Source organism: Dipodomys ordii, unplaced genomic scaffold (assembly GCF_000151885.1).
Source record: "Dipodomys ordii isolate 6190 unplaced genomic scaffold, Dord_2.0 Scaffold90, whole genome shotgun sequence".
In the NCBI taxonomy this organism is placed as follows: domain Eukaryota; kingdom Metazoa; phylum Chordata; class Mammalia; order Rodentia; family Heteromyidae; genus Dipodomys; species Dipodomys ordii.
In genome coordinates, this window is record NW_012267306.1 from 1,450,853 (window position 1) to 1,475,681 (window position 24,829).

Here is a 24,829-nt window from a genome sequence, read left to right on the forward strand (position 1 = left end):
AGGCTAGCACTCTACCACTTGAGCCACAGCGCCACTTCCGGCTTTTTTCTTTTTGCTTATGTGGTGCTGAGGAATCGAACCCAGAGCCTCAGGCATGGCATGAAAGGCAAGCGCTCTACCACTGAGCCACCTTCCCAGCCCAAGTAAACATGTGTTGTAATGCATGCATATGTTTGTAACCAAAAATCCCCACATCCTCACGTTATTCCCTGGGACTAATTTCTGGAAAGGGAATACTAAGCTAAAACTTTCCAAAAGCCTAGGACTTTTTGCTTTTAAAAAAAATTATTAGCAGATACTAATTGTACAAAGAAGTTTCACCTATAATGTACTTTGACCAAAATTCACCCCCCTATTAATCTTTCTTCACCCCCTCCTTCATTCTCAAGACAATTTACATGGGTTTCGTTGAACATGCATGGATAGCACTTCCATCGTATTTAACCACCTCCACTGCCGTGTTCTTTTTTTCTCACCCTTTCACAGGTTTTCAGCCCCAAACAACCCACCTGTTTTATACATTTTTTGGTTTGATTTCATGAAGAGAACATTTTGCCTTTCTTAAGAGAGAATATTTGCCTTTCTCAGCCTGGCTTAGGCAAATTGGTGAGACTCATATTTCCAATTAACTAGCAAAAAGCTGAACTAGAGTTGTGGCTCAAGTGGTAGAGCCTCAGCTGTGAGTTCAAAAGCTGAACCAGATAGTGAGACCTTGAGTTCAAACCCCAGTGCTGACATGTACATGTGCCCCCCCACACACACACAAAGAAAAAGAACATGAAAATGGATAAAAGAAAAAAAATGATTCCTCTTCTTGTTGTGTATAGGTTTCTGTCAAGATGCAAATACAGAGATCACTAGGTTTCCCAAAGCTTTCATTTTTCCTATCTAGTTGGAGCAGGAAGGTGGTATATTCTGTTAATGCAGAAAGCTCCAATTGGGAGCTTTTAATGAAACCGCCTTTTTTTCTTTGTGATAGACTAGCATTGAGTACCACTGTTATCACCTGAGGCTGCCTGCAGACTTCAGTGCAGACATGAGCACCAGCAGTTTCCAAAGATGGGCAGAGCAAGGTACAGGATACACACATTAAGCAGTGTGCCCTTTTACACCAGCTGGTCCCCATGGCAACCCTGACCAGCTGACTTAAGCCTCCAGCTAGTGGGAGCAGGGGGCATATTATCTCCCTAACCGTGAGTTATGCAGATTAATAAAGAGAAGCAGGAAAAGGATACGCAGAGAGAGAGAGAGACGAGAGATGACTTTTGAGTAAGAAAATGAGCAGTTGGTAAAACTGTGCCATGTTTTGTATTGGCTTATGTTTGCCCTTTGCTCTTAAACTGGCTTGCATGTTCTCAAGCGATGACAGTTGGGCTGATTGAGAGCCGTTAGTCAAATCCAGTAACAGTATTAATCTGTGGTTGGAAATGACTGTTAAAGTAAGTGCCAGACTATTCAGTTGTGGTTTTTCTTCCAGCTTCCAATTGTGCCAGGCTTCCAGTGGGAGGAATAGAGGCTGTGGTAGAGGAAACCGTTGATAAACGAAAGAAACCAGAAACTGTCACTACCCATAACAACAAAAGAAAAAAGTATTACAGAAAAGGAGGGAGATGACAAAGGAAATTGTACAACTCGATCTAAGCCTGCACAGTCTGCTGTGCTCATGAGGCAAGAGGCTGGCATGGCAGTGGTGCCTGAGGCATTGACTCTAATTTTCCAATGAGAGCAGCAAGGCTGTAAGCACCAAACCATGCTCTCCAGTAGTACTGCTGAGCAAGAAAGCTTGTCTTGAAGGAAGTGAATGACTGGCCTTTAATTGAGACTATTCCTGTCCGTTTCCTGACATTACTCCTCAGACTACTAATACACAAAGGAATCCGGGGGGATTTGGTTATCAAGTTAAGTTAGAAGGGTCTGCCCATAGTGCTTTCTGCTGAATTTTCCAGAACAAATGTTCAGTAATGTTGCTGCCACTCATCATACTGCAAAGTCCTTACCTACTATTTCTTTCTATTTGCTTCTTTTATACTAATTCTGTTACTTATTTCAGGCTGTTAGCTGTCCGTGGTTGTTTACAAAAGCGCTAAGGTGTTCTTCATAACTCTACAGAGAAAAAGCTTATAGGAAAGGGAGATTCAGTGAACTGAAAGATTAAGTGACTGCATAAAGGAACAGAAAACACGAGAGTAACAATGGAAGACAGTCTGAATGCAGTATTTTTCTCAGGACAGAAAGAAGCTATTCCACCCAATTTCAGTATTTATAAGATATTCATTGTTTTTTCCCAATTGATCATTTTCTGCCTATTATAGACATCCAATGTCTGGGTTGTCAACTTTGAGATCCAAAGTCATTTTCAAATACTGCTAAGGAAAAGCCGTTTAATTTGGCCATATTGGGGTTTGTACTCAGGGCTTCAGGCTTGCTACACAGGTTTTCTGCTATGAGAGCCATGCTCCTAGCACATTTATGAAACTTTATATACGAGTGAGTATATAGTTACTCAGGAGGTTAAAATCTGAGAATCACAGTTTGAAGCCAGGCCGGGCAGAAAAGTTTGTAAGACTCTTTATCTCCAATTAGACAAGCAAAAACCATAAGTGAAGATGTGTGGCTCAGTAATAGAATGCCAGTCTTAAGTGAAAAACCTAAAGAGAGCTTCCTGGCACTGAGTTCAAATCCCCGTACTGACACCAAAAAAGATTCTTTTTGAAGAGTACAAAGAACCTTAACACTGGATAGACTAGAATCTATCTGTTAGTTAGAATCTGTTAGTGTTGCTCATAGGTCATATCTGGTCATTGGCAGAGCAGGACAGGGGCTCCTGTACAGCCTAAAGGGTCACAGAGAGTGTGTTGTCCTGGTGCTGGTCAGAGCAGACACAGAGCAGGACTCAGTGAGGCTGACACCACATCTTCCCTGAAGCATCCTTCTATCTGAGCATAGGCAGGATTCCCAAGTGAATACGCAAAGGTACCAGGAAGGCTCACCTCAAATAAGGGGGTCAGTAAGAAGGGAGACAGGAGAACTTTGTTCAGTGGTAGGACATGGGATCTGGGTAGTACTGTCAACTCAGCTCCTTTGTGTTCAGGCTGCAGCTCCCTCCCTACTTTAAAGTCAGGCTCATTTTTTTGCCATAATTTATTTATTTGAAAACTAGTAAAATAATGCCATAGGTATGCTAAAATTTGGTTTGATATATTTTAGTAAATAAAGAACGATAGAGTGCTATATAAAGAAATGTCTTAGCCGGGCACTGGTGGCTCACGCCTGTAATCCTAGCTACTCAGAAGGCTGAGATCTGAGGATCATGGTTCAAAGCCAGCCTGGGCAAGAAAAGTCCGTGAAACTCTTATCTCTAATAAACCACCAGAAAACCAGAAGTGCCGCTGTAGCTTAAGTAGTAGAGCGCTAGCCTTGAGCTAAAGAGCTGAGGGACAGCGCTCAGGCCCACAGTTCAAGCCCCATGACCAAAAGAAAAAAAGAAATGTCTTTTAGAGCTCTTAAACATTTTAAAACAAATGTAGTAAAATTGCACAACTTGGAAGAGCATTTTAAGAATGATAAATACAATATTTATTAGCAAATTACACCACATATTATCTACGATGTATTAAATTCATTTACCCATACTTTGTAAGTTTATACCAGGCTAATTAGTTAGCTGAGGTAAATGAATGCTTTTTAAATTTCCAGTTTTACCTTGACTTTCACTTCTTACTTTCCCAAAATATGTGTGTATGCCATTGGATTTACTCCTGACCTATCATTACAAACTTAAGAGTTTTACACTTTGATATTTGATCTTGACTTAATCTCCCTAAAGCTCAAATCCACTTTTTATAATGAGGATAATATTTACCTAGCAAAGTGTTGTTAGAATTAATTGAGGTATGAAATGTAAAATAGGCTAAGCCAGCCCTTTCCTGTAATAAGCACATGATCACTTACACTTTATGCTATTATTAACTGTTGATTGTAGTGTTTATTTATATAAGTTATTGACAATAATGACCTAGAGAATAAGTATTCTAATACCTTTTCTTCAAATTCTAAGATTGTGCATGCCGATATTTGCACTTGAACTCAGGGCCTTGCACTCTTACTCAATTCTCTTGCTCACAACTGGCACTCTACCACTTGAGCCATGCCTCCGGTCTGGCATTTTTCTGGTCAACTGGAGATAAGAGCCTCACAGAATTTTTTTCCTGGGCTGGCCTCTAAGCCTAGTGTTCTATAGCTGATGAGTTAGGAGTAGCTAGGCTACAGGCATGAGCCACTGGCACCCAGCCCTTTCAGGATTTTAATCTAGCCAAAAGTGGTCTTTTTTTTTTAATTGTGAAAATACTGTACAGAGGGGTTACAATTACATGGGCAAGATAATGAGTACATTTCTTATCAAGCATTGCAGCCTCCTCCTTTGTTTACCCTTCACATCCCTTCCCAGCCTCTCCCCATCCCCCCACCCAATCCTCCCCCCACCACCACCACCAAAGTTGTAAAGTTAAAAGTGGTCTTTTTTAAGTTAAGAGAATCTGAATTTGGTTTTCAAGGAAAATGTGTCCTTTATTACAATTTCAAGACTACTAAAGGTGATCAAGAAGTCAAACCAAACTTTATATTGAAAGTTGACATTTACTTGTTTAATATCTAAACCATAACCAAATTATTTTCTAAATCCAGAAGCAGTTTGGAACAAAATACCCATTTCATTCTTTTAAGATTTCCCTCATTTAGTAAGTGGCGCTGTGGCTCAAGTGGTAGACTGCTCACCTTGAGCTGAAGAGGCCCAGAGTTCAAGCCCCATGACCAAAAAAAAAAAAAAGATTTAAATCTTCAGTGTTGTTAGAGGCCTTTGAAACCTCATATCACCTGACAGCCCCCTCTGTCTGGATAATTACACTCAAGCTTCTTTTTTTTTTTTTAGCTCAAGGCTAGCACTTTACCACTTGAGCCACAACTCCTCATCCAGTTTTCTGGTGGTTTATTGGAGATAGTCTCATGAACTTTCCTGCCTGGGCTGGCTTTGAACTGCGATCCTCAGATCTCAGCCTCCTGAGTAGCTAGGATTACAGGCATGAGCCACCCACGTCCAGCTTTTTTTTTTTAATGTCTGAATATTTCTCTTTTTCTAATACCAAAGGCTTAAAAACAAATACACATGATTTCATTTTCACTTTTTATTTTTAATAAATTTTATTGCATTTTTCATTCAAAAGTAAAGTCTTCAGTTTTGAGAAGGGATTTAGAAGGATAGGGGAGGATGAAAATTACCTGTAATTCATAGGTGAGTATGTATTTCACATTCCCATTATATCCTTCTTTCTGGTAGGTAGGTAGGTAGGTAGGTAGGTAGGTAGGTAGGTAGGTAGATAGATAGATAGATAGATAGATAGATAGATAGATAGATAGATAGATAGATAGATAGATATTATGTATTGTTTAATTACATAATAAAGTTTAGATAGATACTATATATTCTATTCGTCATATATATTTAATTTTATGTGACATGAGACCCTCTTTTGTTGTAAAACAAAAAGAAAACGTAGCAAATAGTCACACCTCCTAGAGAATGTGTAATGCACAAGGGTCATAAATATAAAAACCCTCATCCTCTTCCTTTTTTGTTTTTTTTTTAATTGTTGTTGTTGGCCACCAGCTCCTGGCAGCCTCTTTATTTTTCAAAAATTCATTTGTAGCTGACTGCCAGTGGCTCATACCTGCAATCCTAGCCACTTAAGAAGCTGGGATCTAAAGAGGGTAGTTTGAAGCCAACCCATGCCCATAGGAAAGTCCATGAGACTCTTATCTCCAATTAATCACCAAAATGCCAGAAGTGGAGCTGTGGTTCAAGTGGTACAGTACTATCCTTGAGCAAAGAAGCTCAGGGACAGTGCCCAGGCCCTGAATTCAAGCCTCAGGACTAGTACACACACGCAAAAGTTATTTGTTTCATAAATAAAGTATTTTGTTTAATGATTGACCTTAATGCTTATTTTGCAGCATATTTTAGTGTGCTGCAATAAGTCACACTTCAGTATTTCAGAAAAGTAGTATTCATTAAAAAATAAGTAATATTTTTTCTAGCTCCAGAGCTAGCACACTATGTCTTAAGTTGTGAACTTTTTCCAATGAGAATTGTAATGCCCATATTTCAGGGTTATTTGAGAAGATTAGAAAAAATGAAACTACTGTAGTATTTATTTTGTTCTCATTAGGCCAAATCAACTGTAGTATTGGCACTTGAAAAAATTAAATTAATGGAAATATCACCACTTGTAAATAAATATGAATTAAATGTTAAGAGCCTCTGCTAGTCAGAGACATTCACATTTCTATAATAATCGATTAATGCTTTCAGAAACAGAAAGTATATTTCATGTACTGCTATATTTTGGTATCCAGACCAATATCCAACCCTTAATAAATGTTCTCTGAAGAAATGATTAAGTGAACAAAAGTGTCAAAATTCCAGTTATTCATTAAATCTATCAGGACCTTTGTGGCTTTATCAACATAAAGAAAAGACCACATTCAAGAACATGAAAACTTGGTATTTATCATTGTCCTAAACTATATCATCTTCTAAGATTTCTAATGATCTTCATAATGAGCAGGCAAAATATCATGACTAAATTAAGTCCATATACTTGGTCTGGAGGAAGGACTAAAATACAACAGCATTGAATTTCTGTTGCATATATAATTGTGACAAGAAAAGGAAAATAAGTGAGAGAGGAAAAAAAAACAACACAGCATTAACTAAATGAGTTAACTTTGGGATGAGTGAGTATTCAATTGTATTTGCATTCTCATTGTTGCTTGTTTTTTTTTTTAACTGAGCCAGGATAATTTTACTCCTCAGCAGTTCTGACTGTTTCATTCACATGGTTTGCTGTTTTTATAATATTTTCATCTGTGATACAGCCAGAACCTGAGATACCTGATTTTTACAGGTGACCAGAAATCATCACTGCATTCAGTGATTTGTTAATCAGTGACAGAGCCAGCATTAAGAGTTTAGTCTCCATCTCCTGTTTTATACTCTTTTCCATTACATATGACTAAGTACTTCTGTCTTGTTCTAAAGAAGTCTCTGGTGGACACAGCCCTGTCCTGTTCTAGAAATAGCATTGCTAACCTGATAGGCTGGTCTGCCAGGGTGACCAGTTTCGTGTGTTTTTAGGAAGCGAGGATTAATCTTTTCCCTCTTAAAGGTAAATAAATCATGCACCAAAAATAACGCTTTAGCCACTAGATTTTGCTTAGTAGGTGGTTTCCCAAGGATGATCCAACACAATTAGTCATCACTCTGAGCACTTATTAGTACATTATTTCTCTTTTATACTACCCTCGGTGCTTTTGGTTGCATGTTTATTTTTCAAACCCTCCTGGGAGGTTCAGAGGCTTCTCACAGTGTCTATAATAAAGCAGACTATTTCATCCCCCAAATATTCTTTTTCCCTTTGCTCCCACTTTTCAAATCCAAGATAATCTATGATTTAAGAGAACAGCAGGATAGAGACCTCATATAAAACAGCATTTAAGGGGCTGGGAAGGTGGCTCAGTGGTAAGAGTGCATGCCTCACATGCATGAGACCATGGGTTCAATTCCTCAGCACCACATAAGCAGAAAAAGCTGGAAGTGGCGCTGTGGCTCAAGTGGTAGAGTGCTAACCTTGAGCTGAGTTGTTCAGGGACAGTGCCCTGGCCCAGAGTTCAAGCCCCAAGACCATCAAAAATAAATAAATAAATAAGACAGCATTTAAGCCCGGTACCAGTGGTCACTCCTATAATCCTAGCTACTCAGGAAGCTGAGATCTGAGAATCACAGTTCAAAGCCAGCCCAGGCAGGAAAGTCTGTGAGACTCATATCTCCAATAAACCACTCAGAAAACTGGAAGTGGCACTGTGGCTCAAGTGGTAGAGCCCTAACCTTGAGCTGAAAAGCTGAGGGACAGCGCCCAGGCCCAGAGTTCAAGCCCCACAACCGACAAAACAAACAAACAAACAAAAAACAGCATTTAAGGTTCTCCAGCATTGGGAGCAGCCCATCTCATTCCCTGCATTACAAGAAAAATAAAAAAATATTAAAGTATAGATAAATATACATAAATGTGTGGAACCTGTGTCAAAACCTCATTGAGAGACATGAAAGAATTACATTGAGAATAATTAAATATTAGGGAAAGATTTCTTTTTCTTGAGTGAAAAGACTTTATAAAAATCTTTCCAATAATTGTTTCACAACTACAATCAGAATCCCAGTGGGATTTTTCTCGAACATTTGGAAGAGTGAAGTTGGTGGGAATAACCAGGAAATTTTCTGAGTAGCAAAAAGTTACAGAGAGAAATTTCTGTTACCAAGCACAAAATGTATTACACAGCTGTGGTAACCAAAACAATGTGGTATCACATTAAGAAACAGCCAACATGGATGGACCAGTATAGAATCACACAACACCAAGATATGATAAATTATGAAGGACTCTAGGCATTCACACACAGGGAGGCGAAAGGAGGATTCTCTTAGGAAAGGAAGACAAAGATACAATGCCTTTGTGCCTTTGATCATATAAAATAATATTTATTGGGGCTGGGAAGGTGACTCAGTGGTAGAGCGCTTGCCTTGCATGCCTGAGGCCCTGGCTTTGATTCCTCAGCACCACATAAGCAAAAAGAAAAAAGCTGGAAGTGGCGCTGTGGCTCAAGTGGTAGAGTGCTATCCTTGAGCTGAAGAACTGAGGGACGGTGCCCAGGCCCAGAGTTCAGGCCCCACGACTGGACCCAAAAAAAAAAATAAAATAAAATAATATTTATTGAAATGAATTCTAGGAAATGAAAAACAAGTCAGAAACAAAAATACCGATGTATTTCACTATGTGAAAATTGAAAGCTTTTGTTCATCAAAAAATACTACTAAACACATTGCAAAATGATTATTATAATGTCTTGGAGTATACGTTTGCAATATATATAACAAAAATATACCCTCCTTACTATATAAAGAGTTCTCAAAGTTAATTGGGAAACATTGTCACACTCCAGTGCAGCCACACTCCTGTTATGGCCACATTATGTCAGTAGGCTAACCAAGCTTTACCAACAGAATGCAGTTTCGATGACACAGAAGACTGAAAGAAATTCAATTTTTAGTTTCTTATTTTCCATTCACATAGTCTTTGTTAAGAGATAGTTTAAGGAAACTACACATGATGCTATAAATACCTCAAGACAGTTTGTCCACATTGACACTTCCATTTCCTAAAATGAAACCCTCACTGGCCCACAGGGAGAAGAAAGGCCGGCTTTGTTCACCAGCTTTCCTCCAACAAGCACATCCATATGTTAGAACTTCCTCTCATGAGTCATACACAGTTGTCAAACACCAACTTCCCTTTGTTTGACCCGGGTAGAAATCAGTCCTGAGGAAGCATAGCACAAAGTCTGAATCATTTGATTGTGCTATATTCATATTTGAATTTGCATCTGTCACAAACCCAATGTGTCCTCTGTGAAAAACTGCACTCTTCAGATATTACTGAATTTTAAAAAAAGCAATCCCATTCAAATTGAGTCAGGTCCATGCAGATAGCCTGTGAAATGCCTGATGAATGTTAAGAGGTTAGTTTCCTAAACTAAATTGTCAAGTTATAGAGGTTAGTTTCCTAAACTAAATTGTCAAGTTATCACCCGTGATTGGACTCCACCTAAAATGTGCTGGAATGTTATATTTATAAAGGATACCAGTTACCTTTACCATTTGTAAAACAGAAAGAAAATATGTCATAGGAGTTCCCTGTCATGGGATATAAAGTCTTAAAAAAAATAAGTCTTAAAGAAAGGGAGAAAGTGTGTGTGTAACTAATTTGTTGTTTTTTAAAATATGTCCTTGACTCTTTTCTTCAGCTTTGTTATGACTGCTAAGCACTTTATTGTCTCTGTACTTTTTAAATAAAGGACTGCATACTCTGGATTCACATCCTGCTAGGGATGTGGTGACAGCTTCATTTGTTTGAGAATGATCTTTAGGGGTGCTGAGGCTTCTCTTCATAGACATTGGTCTCTCAAGTTTTCTATACTGCTGTATACTTGGGTATGTATTTACAATCAACAAAACGACTGATTGTTTTTTAAGTGCCAGCCCATCATTAAAAATACAAATAGGCTGGGTGCTGGTGGCTCACGCCTGTAATCCTAGCTACTCAGGAGGCTGAGATCTGAGGATCACCGTTCAGAGCCAGCCAGGGCAGTTAAGTCCATGAAAGTTTTATCTCCAAATAACCAGCAGAAAACCAGAAGTGGCACTGTGGCTCAAGTGGTAGAGCACTACCCTTGAGCTGAAGAGCTCAGGGAAATTGCCCAGGCCCAGAGTTCAAGCTCCACAACTGACAAATAAGTACAAATAGGGCAAATAAGCTTTTAGGTAATTTAAACTGGCTCTTGAGTCCTAGTAAGACTCATTGTAACTTTTTTTTTGTCATTTGGACAATTTGAACTCAGGGCCTGAGCTCTATCCCTGAGCTTTTTTGCTCCAGACTTGTGCTCTACTTTGAACCACAACTCCACTTCTGGTTTTCTGGTGGTTAATTGGATAAGAGTCTCATAGACTTTGCTGCCAGGGCTGGTTTTGAACAATGATCCTCAGATCTCACTCAGCCTCTTGAGTAGCCAAGATTACAAGTGTGTGCCACCAGCGCCAGGCTTGTAGTAACTTTCACTGAATGAATGTCACACAAATCTCTTAAGGCTACAGACAAGTATACAATACTAATGATTAGCAAAGACCAGAGTCCGTATCTATATGTTAGGCAGTAAGAAAATCAGGCTTTCACTGTTTATAATATTTATAACCAATTATTGAATCCAAATTGAAGCTATGTTTAGATCATTTGTAACACTCTTTTACTGATACTTTTGCTTCCCTTTTGAGAATAGCCAACAGACACTTTTATTTCAGAAAAATGTCTTATTTTCTCCCATATCAATATTAAAACCTTTAGTATTAGAAAGATATTGTTTTACCTCACATATAACTGTAGCCCCTCTGTATATTACCTTCATAATAACAATTAAGTTATAATCAAATATATAAAATAAAATATAATAACTCATAATAACTTAAAAAGCAATTAAATTTTTTTAAGAAGCTGGGTGCTGGTGGCTCATGCCTGTAATTCTAGTTACTCAGGAGGCTGAGATCTGAGGATCACAGCTCAAAGTCAGCCTATGCAGGGAAGACCTTGAGACTTTGATCTCCAATAAACTACTTAGACAGAAGAAGCCAGAAGTGGTACTGTGGCTCAAGTGGTAGAGCACCAGCCTTGAGCACAAAGTGGCTCAGAGTCAGTGCGCAGGCCCTGAATTCAAGCCCAGCAAAGAAGATACTATTTTGATGACAGCTGGCTGATGCCAGCACTAGAGTTTTTGCAGAAGAAAGTACGTGTCTTATCAGCATAGACATGATCATGTCCACACCAGAGCTTGAAAGCATGTGTCTATCTGCATAGACATGATCATGTCCACACCAGAGTCTGAAGATGCCCTTTGGCAGAAAAAAAAATGTTATGTCAAAGACAAGGTTCACAGACGCAGAGATTAAAATAAATGGTTTGGAAAGCCACATTTCAGTTGCCATAATGTATGTAGCATATGTTTGTGAAATATGTTTCCATGAGATGGACTTAATTTTGTATTTTACTTACTCCTTACCTAATTATTTGAAGTCAGGCTATCAGAGAGAGAAAACTTGAGAGTTAGCTAGTTTGTTTTAGTGGCATATGTTGCTGATTAATCTCATTTCTCTTTCCTGCTATACCTGGATAGTACTTCAGAATCATTCTCAACTCAATCTATAGCCTATCACCGCCAGTCTGCCTCCAGATTATACTGCCCTCAAACTGTGACTTTAACCAAGTATATTGAACCATATGCAATTCTATTCCTACAGAGTGGAAAGGTGCATACAATTTGTAAGATCTTCTCCTGAAAAATACCATCTTGAATTGTGGTACAAAGATGTATTATACCCTCACACTTCCCAGCGTGCCCACACACATGCACATGCATGCGCGCACACACACACACACACAAACACACACATAATCTAGTCCTTTATTATACAAAGCAGTGAGCTATTACAGCTGGAGGTGGAGAATTAAACCTCCATCTAGATCACCTTATTCTCCAAGGAAATTACAAAGAATGAGTTTTCATTTACTTCTTCTGCAGCCTACCTTGTGCTGAATGTCCTGAAAGTGGTATTGCTGGGTCATAGGGGAGCTCTATGTGGAGTCTTTTGAGGAACCTCCATACTGCTTTCCAAAGTGATTGAACAAGTTTACACTCCCAACAACAATGCAGTAAGGTTCCCTTCTGTCCACATCCCCTCCAGCATCTGTTGTTGTTAGAGTTCTTGATTATAGCCATTCTAACTGGGGTGAGGTGGTATCTCAATGTTGTTTTGATTTGCATTTCTTTTATGGCTAGGGAGGTTGAGCATTTCTTCATGTGTCTATTGGCCATCCTTCTTTCTTCTTCAGAGAAGTTTCTCTTTAAGTCTTTCGCCCACTTATTTATTGGATAGTTGTTTCTTTGAGGATTTGTTGTTGGGGGATTTAATTTTTTGAGTTCCAAGTATATTTTAGATATGAGACCCTTGTCCGTTGTATGGCTAGTGAAGATCTTAGCTAAGATATGGAACCAACCCAGATGCTCCTCAGTAGATGAATGGATCAAGAAAATGTGGTATATATACACAATGGAATTCTGTGCCTCCATCAGAAAGAATGACATTGCCCCATTTGTTAGGAAATGGAAAGGCTTGGAAAAAAATTATATTAAGTGAAGTAAGCCAAGCCCAAAGAAACATAGGTCCCATGGTTTCCCTTATTTGCAATATCTAGTATATGCATGAGTCAAACAGAAAAGGTCAGATAATGTGAAAAGAAACCCTAAAAAAGGAATTAAAAGGGTTTTTCCTTCAAGCATGTGTTTCTAATGCATTTATAAGATTAGTTCTTTGTTGCTTTGTATGTCCCTCCCCCACAGTATAACCCCTGCTTTCACTGTATTTGATGTCGGTATAATTTGTGGAGGAGATGGGGAAAAACAAGTCATTTAAGGATACAGGTGGACCTGTTGCAACAGTGAGAAGTACAAATTGTCATGTCGAAAACGAACTTTACAACTTTGGTGGGGGGGGGGGAGGCTGGGAAGGGATGTGAAGGGTAAACAAAGGAGGAGGCTGCAATGCTTGATAAGAAATGTACTCATTATCTTGCCCATGTAATTGTAACCCCTCTGTACAGTATGTTCACAAAAAATAAAAATAAATTTAAAAAATAGAAGTTTCCTGCGATATAGGATTTGTGATGCTAAATTGGAGCTATCCTGGGCAGACTGAGCTGGTTAGTCATCTAGTTCCTGGCCCCTCCCCTACCCAAAAAGCCAAGTAGTTCTTACTTGGTTCTTAATTATGGACAGCTCCCTGTTAAAAAAGTTTTTCTTTCTTTCATGGGATGGCACATTATAAAGCAAGGCCAGGAGTTGTAAAACAGAATGATACCATTGTAAGGTATAGTGCAGTTCTTACAGATTGACTGTGTGATGTCTCTGGTTCACAGTCCTGCAGAGCTGAAACCTCAGTAGTTCACACTTGTAATTCTACTCAGGAGGTTGAGATCTGAGGATCACTGTTCGAAGCCAGCTCAGACCAGAAAGTCCATGACACTCTTATCTCCAGTTAACCAAAAAGACAAAAGTAGAGCTATGGTTCAAGTGTTAAGAGTGCCAGCTTTGGAAGTGGCGCTGTGGCTCAAGTGGTAGAGCACTAGCCTTGAGCTGAAGAGCTCAGGGACAGCACCTAGGCCCTGAGTTCAAGCCTCACAACCGACAAAAAAAAAATGCCAGCCTTAAACACAAAAGCTCAGGGAACAGTGCCTGGCCTGAATTCAAGCCCCATTATTGGCAAAAGAAAAAAAATGTGTTGAAATTGTTTTAAGAGTGGGCAGGGAGGTAAGGGAGAAAGAGGAGGTAAGATTGATTGGGATACATGTATACATGGCACAAGAAACATCTCCTCTCTTGTATAACTAATGTATGCAAATAAATAGTTCTGACAATTAAAATACACTCATCCAACATTTATGGAAGAATATAGACATTTTGGTTTAATTACCACATCATTTTTTATTCATAAATAAATATGACAGTATATTAATTTCTTACTTTTCTCTGGCTTTCTGAGATTTGATTTGGTAAGTTGTAGCTTAATTTTAATTTTGAATTAAAAAAATGATACTCTCCCCCTCTATCTCTCTTCTCCCTCTCTTCCTCTTTTCCTCCCTCTCTCAGAAGTCTAGTAACTGTGAGCCCCCTCTGTGGGGAAATAAATTGTGCACATCTGGTAACAAGGAAAAAATTCAGATATGATATTTATTTTTAAGGAAATTACCAGACTCTTACTCTAGTAAGAAATCTCAGAGATGCCAGCATTCTAACTTGCTGGAGAGAGTCTTTCTTGTAAGTGGCATCTCCCTTCCCTGGTAGAGATCATTCTTCTCTTTATCTGTCTCAGTAACAGACTTCATGTCTGGTTCTTCTTTCTGCCTCAGCCCTTGTTTTTTTATTACTGAGCTTTTCACCTTTTCCTTCTATGCTCTTTCTCTCCAGCCTTTCTCCCTTTCTGGACTGTTTGCTTCAAGTACCTCCCCTCCACACCCTCTCTAATACTTTACTGTTCATTTTCCCTTTGCTACATTTTTCTTTCTGGGTTTTCCAAGGAGCCCATCCCTGCCTGCATACCTAGGCAAAGTCAGCTCCTGAGGGCAGAGTTCCCAGCCTTAATGCCTCTTGCTTTTTCTCTGATGGTTTTGGCAAGATTTGGGGCTTAGGAGAGTAATTGTTCATGAACCCCAGTTTTTAATACCCAGTATTTCTAGTCAGATGTTATCTAGTATAGGCTGATTAACGCATAGATATAACAAAACAATCCAAATCCAGGGTTCTCAGGTTTACATACCTACTCATACGTACATATTTGTACAAATACATGTGCTCATACTTTAACTACTCAGAGATGGACCATGAAAGAAAATTTTGAAAGTAGGAACTGAAGTTTATGGAAAGAGAGAAGGAAAGCCTTCTTTCTGAGATAAGCAAAAATTATTCAGTATGTATTCATTGAGTACCAGACATGAATAGGCTGGGAAAATCAGTTGCTCTAGATACCTAAGCAAGGGAAGATAGGCCTTGCCCTTAGAAAATTTTCCATTGGTGCCAGGTTTCAGTGGCTTACACCTATAATCCTAGCTAGTGGCTCACGCCTATAATCCTAGCTACTCAGGAGGGAGATCTGAGGATCACAGTTCAAAGCCTGCCTGAGCAAGAAAGTTTGTGATAAACTACTCAGAACAAGTCAGAATTGGTGCTATGGCTCAAGTGGTTGAGCACTAATATTGAGCACAAAGGGGCTCAGGGACAGCACCTAGGCTCTGAGTTGAAGCCCTGGGACCAGCAAAAAAGAAAAGAAAGGAGGGAGAGAGAGAGGGAGGGAAGAAAGAAAGAAAGAGGAAGTGGCGCTGTAGCTCAAGTGGTAGAGCACTTGCCTTGGACTGAAGAGTTGAGGGACAGCGCCCAGGCCCAGAGTTCTAGCCCCACGACCAACAAAAAAAAAAAAGAAAGAAAAGAAAAAGAAAGGAAGGAAGGAAGAGAAAGAAAGGAAGGGAGGGAGGAAAGGAGGGAGGGAGGGAGGGAAAGAGAGAAAAAGAAGGAAAGAAAATTTTCAATTGGTGTAGAAACTAAAAGTCAATGAATAATGGAAATGGCTAGTATAGAAGTAAGGCAAGGTAGCACTTTATTTGGCTTTTTCTCTTCTAATTTGAAAAGTAATTTGGGCTCATAGAGCAATGGGATTATTCTTATTAAAATGTAATATATAGGTCTTGGAAGGTGGTTCAGTAGTAGAGTGCTTGTTTTGTATGCATGAGGCCCTGGGTTCGATTCCTCAGCACCACATACACAGAAAAAGTGGGAAGTGGACGCTGTGGCTCAACTGGTAGAGCTCAGCCTTGAGCTGAAAAGCTCAGGGACAACGCCCAGCCCCAGAGTTCAAGCTTCACGACCAACCAAAAAAAAAAGAAAGAAAGAAACTAATATATACATTGTGAAAAGAAGTAATTAGCACTAATAAAAGACTGAGCATAGGAAAATTTAAGAAAGTAGTAAGTCATTCACCTCACCACCAGGAGTAAAGCAAATAGTGTCCAAAAAGTACATTTTTTAGAAGTAGGCAATAAGTTTTATTATTAAATCCTAATTTGATAAATCAGATGTTAGGAGAGAATTCAGCTCATTTTAATAGGTTCTTCAGAACTTGCAGAACATGGATCTTTGGATGAGTACTGAGTTAACTAAAATATGTTTGTCACTGGGCTGTACAACATGTACTTAAGCCTTTCATTTATTTAGCCTGAAGCAGTTTTCTTAGCAGTTTTAGTGTCCTGGATCTAATGTTTGCTTAAGAGTGTGTGTGTGTGTGTGTGTGTGTGTGTGTGTGTGAATTGAACCAAAGGCCTTACTCAAGGTAGGCTAGTACTTTACCACTGAGTTACATACACAGCTCAGGAACATAATTTTTAAACTACTATTTTTAACTGGTTGTTTTGGAATATGATTCGCATACTATACAGGTGACTCAATATTAAGTACTGTAGTTCAGTAGTTTTTAGTTTAATATAGACAGAGTTGTGCAACTACCAAAACATTGAGTTTTACATTTTCAACATTTTCATCAACCCATAAAGAAACTTCATACCCATGAGCAGCCTAGTCTCTTAGCAATCCATTTGTATTGTCCAAATGTAAATGGATAATATAATTTACCTTTTGTATGTATATTGTTTGGCTATGTACCTGCTTCAATTTCTGCCTTATGTACTTAGTGGATGATTACTCAGTTAGTACTAAATAAAGCAATGAATTGATTTTTCTGCTTAATCTGGTTATTTTAATAGGTGATCATTGTAAGGTGATAAGTTGATTTTTTTAACAGATAATAACTATAAAATGGATCAGGGAACTAAGTAGAAAATTGTAAGGTAGTCGTTTTGGGTTTTTAAGGTCACTATATAAACATGGAAAGTTTTTCTACAGCTAAAGTATAACCACAGGTCAAATGCAGATTCGAAAGGTGTTTTATAGGGTGACCCATAACTTCCTTGTCTTTTTAATACAATGAAAACATCTAAATGAAATCTCTTTTCTTCCATTATGCATGAATTACTTCTTTTCTCTAACAGACATGCCTATATCACTTTTTATCTACTACAACACATTATCATTTCCCACTTCAAAATGTGCTCCATTGTTAATTGAGATTTTGAATATTTAAATGTTCTTTTATTTTCTTAAAATACACATAACCTGAAACTTGATCCTTTTTTGGTAATTTGACCTGAGAAAATTCTGATAACAGACTTTTTTGAGTGTGTGGGGGAGGGGGACGGTTCCTGAGGCTTGAACTCAGGGTCCGGGCACTGTTCCTGAGCCTCTTTGTGGTCAAAGCTAGCCAGCCCTCCACCACTTGAGCCAGAGCACCACTTCCAGCTTTTGCTAGTAGTTTATTGGAGATAAGAGTCTCTCAGACTTTCCTGCCCAGGTTGGCTTTGAACCACAGTCCTCATTTCTTAACCTCTTGAGTATCTAGGATTATAGGTGTGAGCTGCCAGTGCATGCCTTGAAAACAGACTTTTGAGAGATGGAGGTTTTTTGGAATACTACATAGAGAAACAAATGATACTACCAGTTCAGATTTAATCCTCACTGGAAACTTTAGCATTCATCTTTTGCAAAACTTACTCTTTTCTTGATAAAATTGTAATGTGACAGGTGTAGGAATTATGTAGTGGCCCTAAGAAAGGATGATTAGATTTACTCTGGAACTTATTCTTGCTTACTATCTGAAACATTTTGTAACCTGTGTACAATATTGAACAGGAAAACGAGAGATATGTGTATGCTTTAATTCTTACATATCTATTTTAATGTGTATATACATTAAATGTGTATTTACATGTATATATACATATACATTCTAATGTGTAGTATATATTCATTATCACACTTAGTGAATCCTTAAAGGTAGAGGTCATTACCTCCATTTTACAGATGAGGCAGCTAAGGTGTAAGTAGATCAAGGAACTTTGCTAAGGTCCTTCGGGAAGAAATGATGAGTAGGAATTGATTTGCAGAAAAGACTATCTCTAGTCTTTCCTCGTTAACTAATACCCTTGAAAATTCAAAAGAAAGAAATGAGGGGGAAATTAAAACTTAACCTCTTACAAACTCAAGAAAGCCTTCAGGAAGATCCTTGCCAGAAGGAAAAAAAAGACACCAAGAACACTTGTTTTGGCATGATAATGCTTTAGGTGATACTGAGAACAGAATTGACTTTGCTGTAGTTTGAAAGAAATGAAATTTTGCCACTGTGTTTTGCAATATTCTCCAATTCATAGGAAAAATGCTTAATAATGTAAATGAAAATACTATTTCATAAGGAATTTTTATCTTAGTGTTAACTATTATGAAATGTGTGGCAAAGGAGTATATGTAAAGGAAATAATTGGAAATAACCTAAAATTATCTTCCATAAAAAAAAATGGCAGTAGGGCTGGTATACAGCCCTGCAGTAGAATGTGTGCTCCTTTCATAGTATTGTTGAGTTTTCAGATATTTTCCCAAAACATTGTGAAGTAAATTGGCATTGAAGTGTCCCATGACAAAACCTTTTCAGTATGTCTCTCTGTAGTTTAGGGCAAGTTTAAAATAGGGAGAGATTCCCATAAATGACAGTAATAGTCCCAAGAAATGAGGATAGAGGCAATCTTCACAACAAATGGAAGATCATAGCTATGTGATAGGAAGAATCAGAAATGAGGCTCATGAAATTTGGAGTCCAAAAAAGGTAGTTAGTGAGCAAAATGTGTGTGCTGTTACCCTAAGTGCTTGCTTACAGTTTTTGATATAGTAAAATGTGAAACTCACTGAACTTTGCTAATGCTGTGTATAATAAAAATATTTTTCCTTACATGTTAATTTAGGAAAGCAATTCCATAGTTTTTATTTAAGGCATACTTGGTAAATGCAGTTGTTCTACTTTGATAATCAATCTCCAAAAATACATATATAAGAAAAAAATGTTTTGGCCTTTAGATTTGCTATTGTCAGTATAATCTTTCTATTGCTAACTAGTTTAGAGGAATCAGTAAGTATGGCACCTAAATAGATCATATGATTTTTGCTTAGTGATTGTTTTGAAAAACTTGCATAGATTTTTTTGTCTTTTTAAGAGACTCTACCTGTAAATAATAGGTCATTCTGCTCCCATCTTCATTCTTCATGTGGACTCTCTCTAGGATTTCTAGAAGGATTATCTTCAGGCTGTGAGATGAAACAGAGGTCAAAGTTATACTGGGCATCTTCAGGTTCTCTTGGTCTTGACATCTCTATCTCTTTAAGCTTTCTCTGCTTCCTTCCAGCTCAACTCTATGTCCTGGTAATGAAAATCTAGCCAAATCTAGCTCGGTGTGGTGTGGTGTGTGTGTGTGTGTGTGTCTGTGTCTGTGTCTGTCTCTGTGTCTGTGTGTGGGTCTGTCTCTGTGTCTGTGTGTTAGCTTAATCATTCTACAATTAAAGACAGAATATATCTTGGAAGGACTCTGTATTATTCTTACATCTTCATATTCTACCATGGCATATTAAGATTTCATCCTCTCCTGCTCTTGATGTACATAGATAACATCCTGTATCATAAAACTAGCTCATATGAACTATGAGAATTTTCAGCCCAAAACTGTGAACAGATTATTCTAGAAGTTTGATCACATTATCTATGTCTTTAACCATCCCCCCTCTTTCATGTGAAACATTTCCATTGTCCATTAGTGTCCAAAGATCCGTTTTAATAGGATCTGGGTGCAAGCAATCAGGACTCAGTGGTTTTGTGTAACATAGCCAACCCACATCTGCAAAGCCAAGTAATAGAGCTCAGTCACACACCAGGTTTCCATTCCCTCAGGTGCCGAAAGTCATTCTGACATCGACATCAAATGCTGCCCCAGAGATTCTGGTCTTCCCCATAGCAAGTTTTATTGAGTGTTCACAAAATGGTGGTTATGATTCAGACCCTAAAGAAGAATCACATGGGTGGGTCAGATCTAACGTCACAAGCACATTTTATTTTGTAAGCCAGATCTAGTCATTTAAGCAGAGATAAGACTTTGGGTCTTGGGTATGTGGCAGGATAGATCATCCCAAAGTCCTTTGCTAAAATAAACCTAGCAAATAATAGGTAAAATATGGCAAGCATTTGTTAAAGGTGTAGTAGCGCAAGAAAGACAGAATACTGCTTGGAGGTAGAAGTGAAAAGGGAGTTGAAAACCATAACAGTAAGGGCATGAGCCACTGCTGTAGCTAAGCTTTTGGCAGGGTTTCAGTATCCACTACTACAAACTGAATGTTTATGCTTCTCCTAATCCTAAAGGTATCAGGAGATGGGGGCTTTGAGAGATGACTTAGGAATTGAGGAAGAACCCTCACAAACTAGATAAGTGCCCATTCTATAAAGGGATCAGAAAAGTCCCTTGTCCTTCTTGCCATTCCATGTGAGGAAGCAAGAAGGCAGCCTTCTATGAACCAGGACGGAGTCCCTCACTTGGACCTCCCATCCTGCAAACCCATGAGGAATACCAGTTCTGGTCTTTTTTAAGTCCCTCAGTCTTGTGTTGTGTCTAACAACATGAACAGAACAATACACACCCCAGAACAAGAGAGAGTCTATGTCTTTGCCTCCCTAGAAGAAACATCCATTCAAGATAGTCTGCTTTGTTTGTTTCCCAGTAGCCAAGGCCAACAAATTTATGCTAAGCCGTGCCAGGATACTCCAAGATGGTTTCACACCCACATCTGTGTCTTCATGATAGGGGATGGAGTTGTCATGCTCACATAGCCACTTAATCACTTCATCAAATTAACTAGGGCTCCATTCTGTGTGTAAACTTACTGACCTGGCACTGCCAAGCAGTGCTCAAGCCATTTTAAAATCATCACCTAGCAAGGAGCAGTCAATTATGTTTGTTCTTAAACCTCATAATACCAGTTATGCTTAGTTTTTGTAATTTTGTAATTCAGTCTCCCAAATTAAGAAAATAGATGAGTGTGAAAGAAAGAGAACTATTATTGGTGTGAAATGCAAGTTCAATACTTTGGAAAGAATTAAAAGTATGTATTAAGAGAAGGCAAACAACTGTTAAAAAAAAAAAAGAATAAGTCCAAATAAGGAGTTTAAAAAAACTCTAGATGAACCACTGTGAATCTGGTTGTCTTTAGTAACAAGATGCCTTAGACTGGGTAATATTTTACAAACAACAGAAATGAATTCGTCACAATTCTAGAGTCTGAGATGTCCTAAACGAAGATGTCTAGTGAAGATTCTCTTCAAAAATGGTAGCTTCTTGCTGCATGCCGACATGGCAAAATCCCACTTGTGAAGACAGAGCTCCCAAAGGTCCCTTCTCTTAGTACTATTGACTTTGCTATTAAGTTCCATTCTGTGAATTTAGGAAGGACATCAACATTCAGATCATAGCAGCCATCAGTCAATAAAGTTACTGGGAAAAATAGAGCATACATTTATCTGGTGGATTGCTTCACTCCTTGTTTTAAAAGTCAAACAAGAATTTAAAGACACTTGCAAATCAATCTGAGTACTTAATCCCACAGGCACTAGCTTGTGAAATTCGCAGTTTTTCTCTAGTGTCCCATGCTGTTTCTCCCCCAGAGGCTTAAGCTGCAGAGATTTGAGCTAAGAGAAAATTAGTTTCCAAAATAAAAGTATTACATCATAATCATGAAGTATACACATTTTGAGACAAGGCAGATTTGGTTCGAATTTTAAGTCTAATTTGTTTTTTGTAAGTTAAGTCATATGACACCTCCAGTTCCCTCTCTTCATCTGAAAATAACAACAACAATAATAATACATTTCTATTGGAATTTTTTGGGAAAATTCAGTGAGATCATGTTTGGGGAACCACATGATACCATGCCAGATAGAAAATTCACACTGGATAAAAGATAGCTTTCAAAGATTGCAATTTTGTTTTGCCTTTCTAATGTATTAACTGAAATACAGTAGATTCTAGTTCATTAGAAAGGCAAGGTTAGAGATGGGGGTGGCTCATACCTGTAATCCCAGCTACTCAGGAGGCTGAGATTTGAGGATCATGGTTCGAAGCCAACCCAGGCAGAAAAGCCCCTGTGAGATTCAAAAAAGCAAGAAGTGGCACTGTGGCTCAACTGGTAGAGCACTAGCCTAAGGTAAGAGACAGCATCCAGGCCCTGAGTTCAAGCCCCAGGACCAGAAAAGAAAAAAGAAAAGAAAGGCAAAATTTTAGTTCAACAAAATAAAAACCAGGAAACAGATAACTTGAAAGAAGTGGGATGGGATTAAAAGAAGAGGGGTAGATTATTGAAGAGAAGAACGCAGTGAAATCTTCCATGTATATCCTCAAAGTTGAAAGAAGAGAGCTGCGAGGGATGGGTAGAAATGCTGAAAGGGGTGTTCAAGACCCATTTATTCATGAACCTGATTTCTTGAATGAAAACTCATTTATACAACTACTTGGGGATAGTAAATTTTTTTAAATTTTTGGAGTTTTAAGAAAGACTTTCACTTCTCATTTTTGCTGTTTTAAGGCCTATCTCTCCGGGGTATGTATCTCTTACCTACCCAAGCAATTGTAGGACTCTGAGGTATGAACACCAGCATAGCAAAAAAAAATAACTGCACAGACGTCTTTCCTAATCCAATTCCATGATTCTTCTTTTGAGCATATGCTGGTGCTGGGGCTTGAACTCAGAGCCTCCTGCTTTCCTTTAGCTTCCTCCATCAGCTCAAGCCTGGCACTCTGCCACTTGAGCCACACTTCCACTTCCCATTTATTTTTTGCTGGTTAACTAAAAAGAGTCTTTCTGATTTGTTTGCTTGGGTTAAGTTGGAGCCTGGATCCTCAGATCTCAGCCTCTTGGACACTGGAGGTTGGGCTTCGTGCAGCATATGAATTTGAAGGGGACACAGCTCAAACCTATATTATTGCTTTAAGTACCTGATTTTTCCACAGCATGGAAATAATCATTTTCTGGAATAATGACAAGAAGAGAAAGAATGAGTGAGGAGTTTTTAATCTTCTAACAAATGAAATTTTATCTATAATCTTGCAGGACACTCCATATTTGACCTATAACAATTATGTTTATTAAAAATATTTAGCAATGTGGCTTATTGATAGAGTGTTTACTTGCCTAGCATGCATGAGGCCCTGGGTTCAGTTCCAGTGTACCATATAAATAAAAGAGTGATTAAATAAGTCATTAAAAATATTTGAGGGGGGCTGGGAAGGTGGCTCAGTGGTAGAGTGCTTGCCTCACATGCATGAGGCCCTGGGTTCAATTCCTCAGCATCACATAAACAGAAAAAGCCGAAAGTGGTGCTGTGGCTCAAGTGGTAGAGCACTAGCCTTGAGCTGAAGAGCTGAGGGACAGTGCCCAGGCCCAGAGTTCAGGCCAAAAAAAAAAAAGTTAAGAGGTCAGATTTAAGGCTTTATAAATTGATAGCTAATGTAAAGAAGAGAGAGAGAGAGAGATAAATGTTCTTAATATAAGCTACATTTTTGTTGTTGTTGTTGGTTATGGGGCCTGAACTCTGGGCCTGGACGCTGCCCCTCAGCTCTTCAGCCCAAGGCTAATGCTCTACCACTTGAGCCACAGCACCACTTCCAGCTTATTCTGCTTATGTGATACTGAAGAATTGAACCCTTGTGCATACAAGGCAAGCACTCTACCACTGAGCCACCTTCCCAGCCCCTACAAATATTTTTGATACATTGATGTTGAAAAGTACCTGTTTATTTGTATACCATAGGTATATACAAAATCAGACAAATTATAACTGTCTACCAATTGAGATAAAGCATGAGGGATAAGGATTATGGAGAAATCTACCTGGTCTACTTATGAAGTATTACAAAAGGAGCTTATTAAATTGCCAGTTAAACATTTAATGTAGACAAATGGGGCTGTGTGGTCAGAAGAGGACATGGTAGCCTCTGAAATTCACAGTTACGGTTGTCAACTTGAAATGGTGAGCAACCATAAAGTGAGAGAAAAGAAAGGAGAATTAAGAAAATAGGCTCACGAGTTTTATTAGTTTACTGCAGGATTCAGAATGAACCAGGTCCATGGAGAAGTATTGGGTATCAGCATTTTGAACAGTACGCTGAGAAGGTCCTCACCAAGGAGAGCTTCAGAGAATCTTGTAAAGGAGAGAGAAAGACAGAGAGACAGACTTCATGACCAGCAAAGAAATGTCATAATTCCTTCCTTCTTTCCTACCCACAGAAAATTATTTTGATTCTTTTTAACCAATGATAATGACAAATGTGATTGAAATATTACCATAAAATTTCTTTGTTTTAGGCCTCTTTTTCGTGGAAGTTCAGATGTGGATCAACTGGGAAAAATCTTGGAGTAAGTAATACTTTCATATCATTGGCCGTAGCACTGAAACATCCAGTGACTTTCTCTTTATCTTCTTATAATATATCTATCTCTTGTCTTTCCTACCCAAGCTGCTGCAGCATTGTTACTGTGTGTGTGGTGAGTGGCGCAGAGGAGAAGGGCTGTTCTCTGCATCATGATGTGTGGCTTGACTACTCTACTGTGCTCTGAAAGCAGTATGTTACCTGACTGAACCTTCGTCTGATGCTCT

At 38.6% G+C, this 24,829-nt stretch overlaps 1 protein-coding gene across 3 annotated transcripts in view; it reads left to right on the forward strand.

The window, feature by feature from the left end:
• Cdk6 (cyclin-dependent kinase 6) overlaps nt 1-24,829 on the forward strand; it is a 186,438-nt gene that overhangs the window by 155,862 nt on the left and 5,747 nt on the right. For all 3 annotated transcript variants that reach the window (XM_013026013.1, XM_013026015.1, XM_013026014.1), the window contains exon 6: nt 24,538-24,588. In XM_013026013.1, the coding sequence (XP_012881467.1) occupies nt 24,538-24,588 (51 nt within the window). The remainder of the gene's footprint in view (nt 1-24,537; nt 24,589-24,829) is intronic.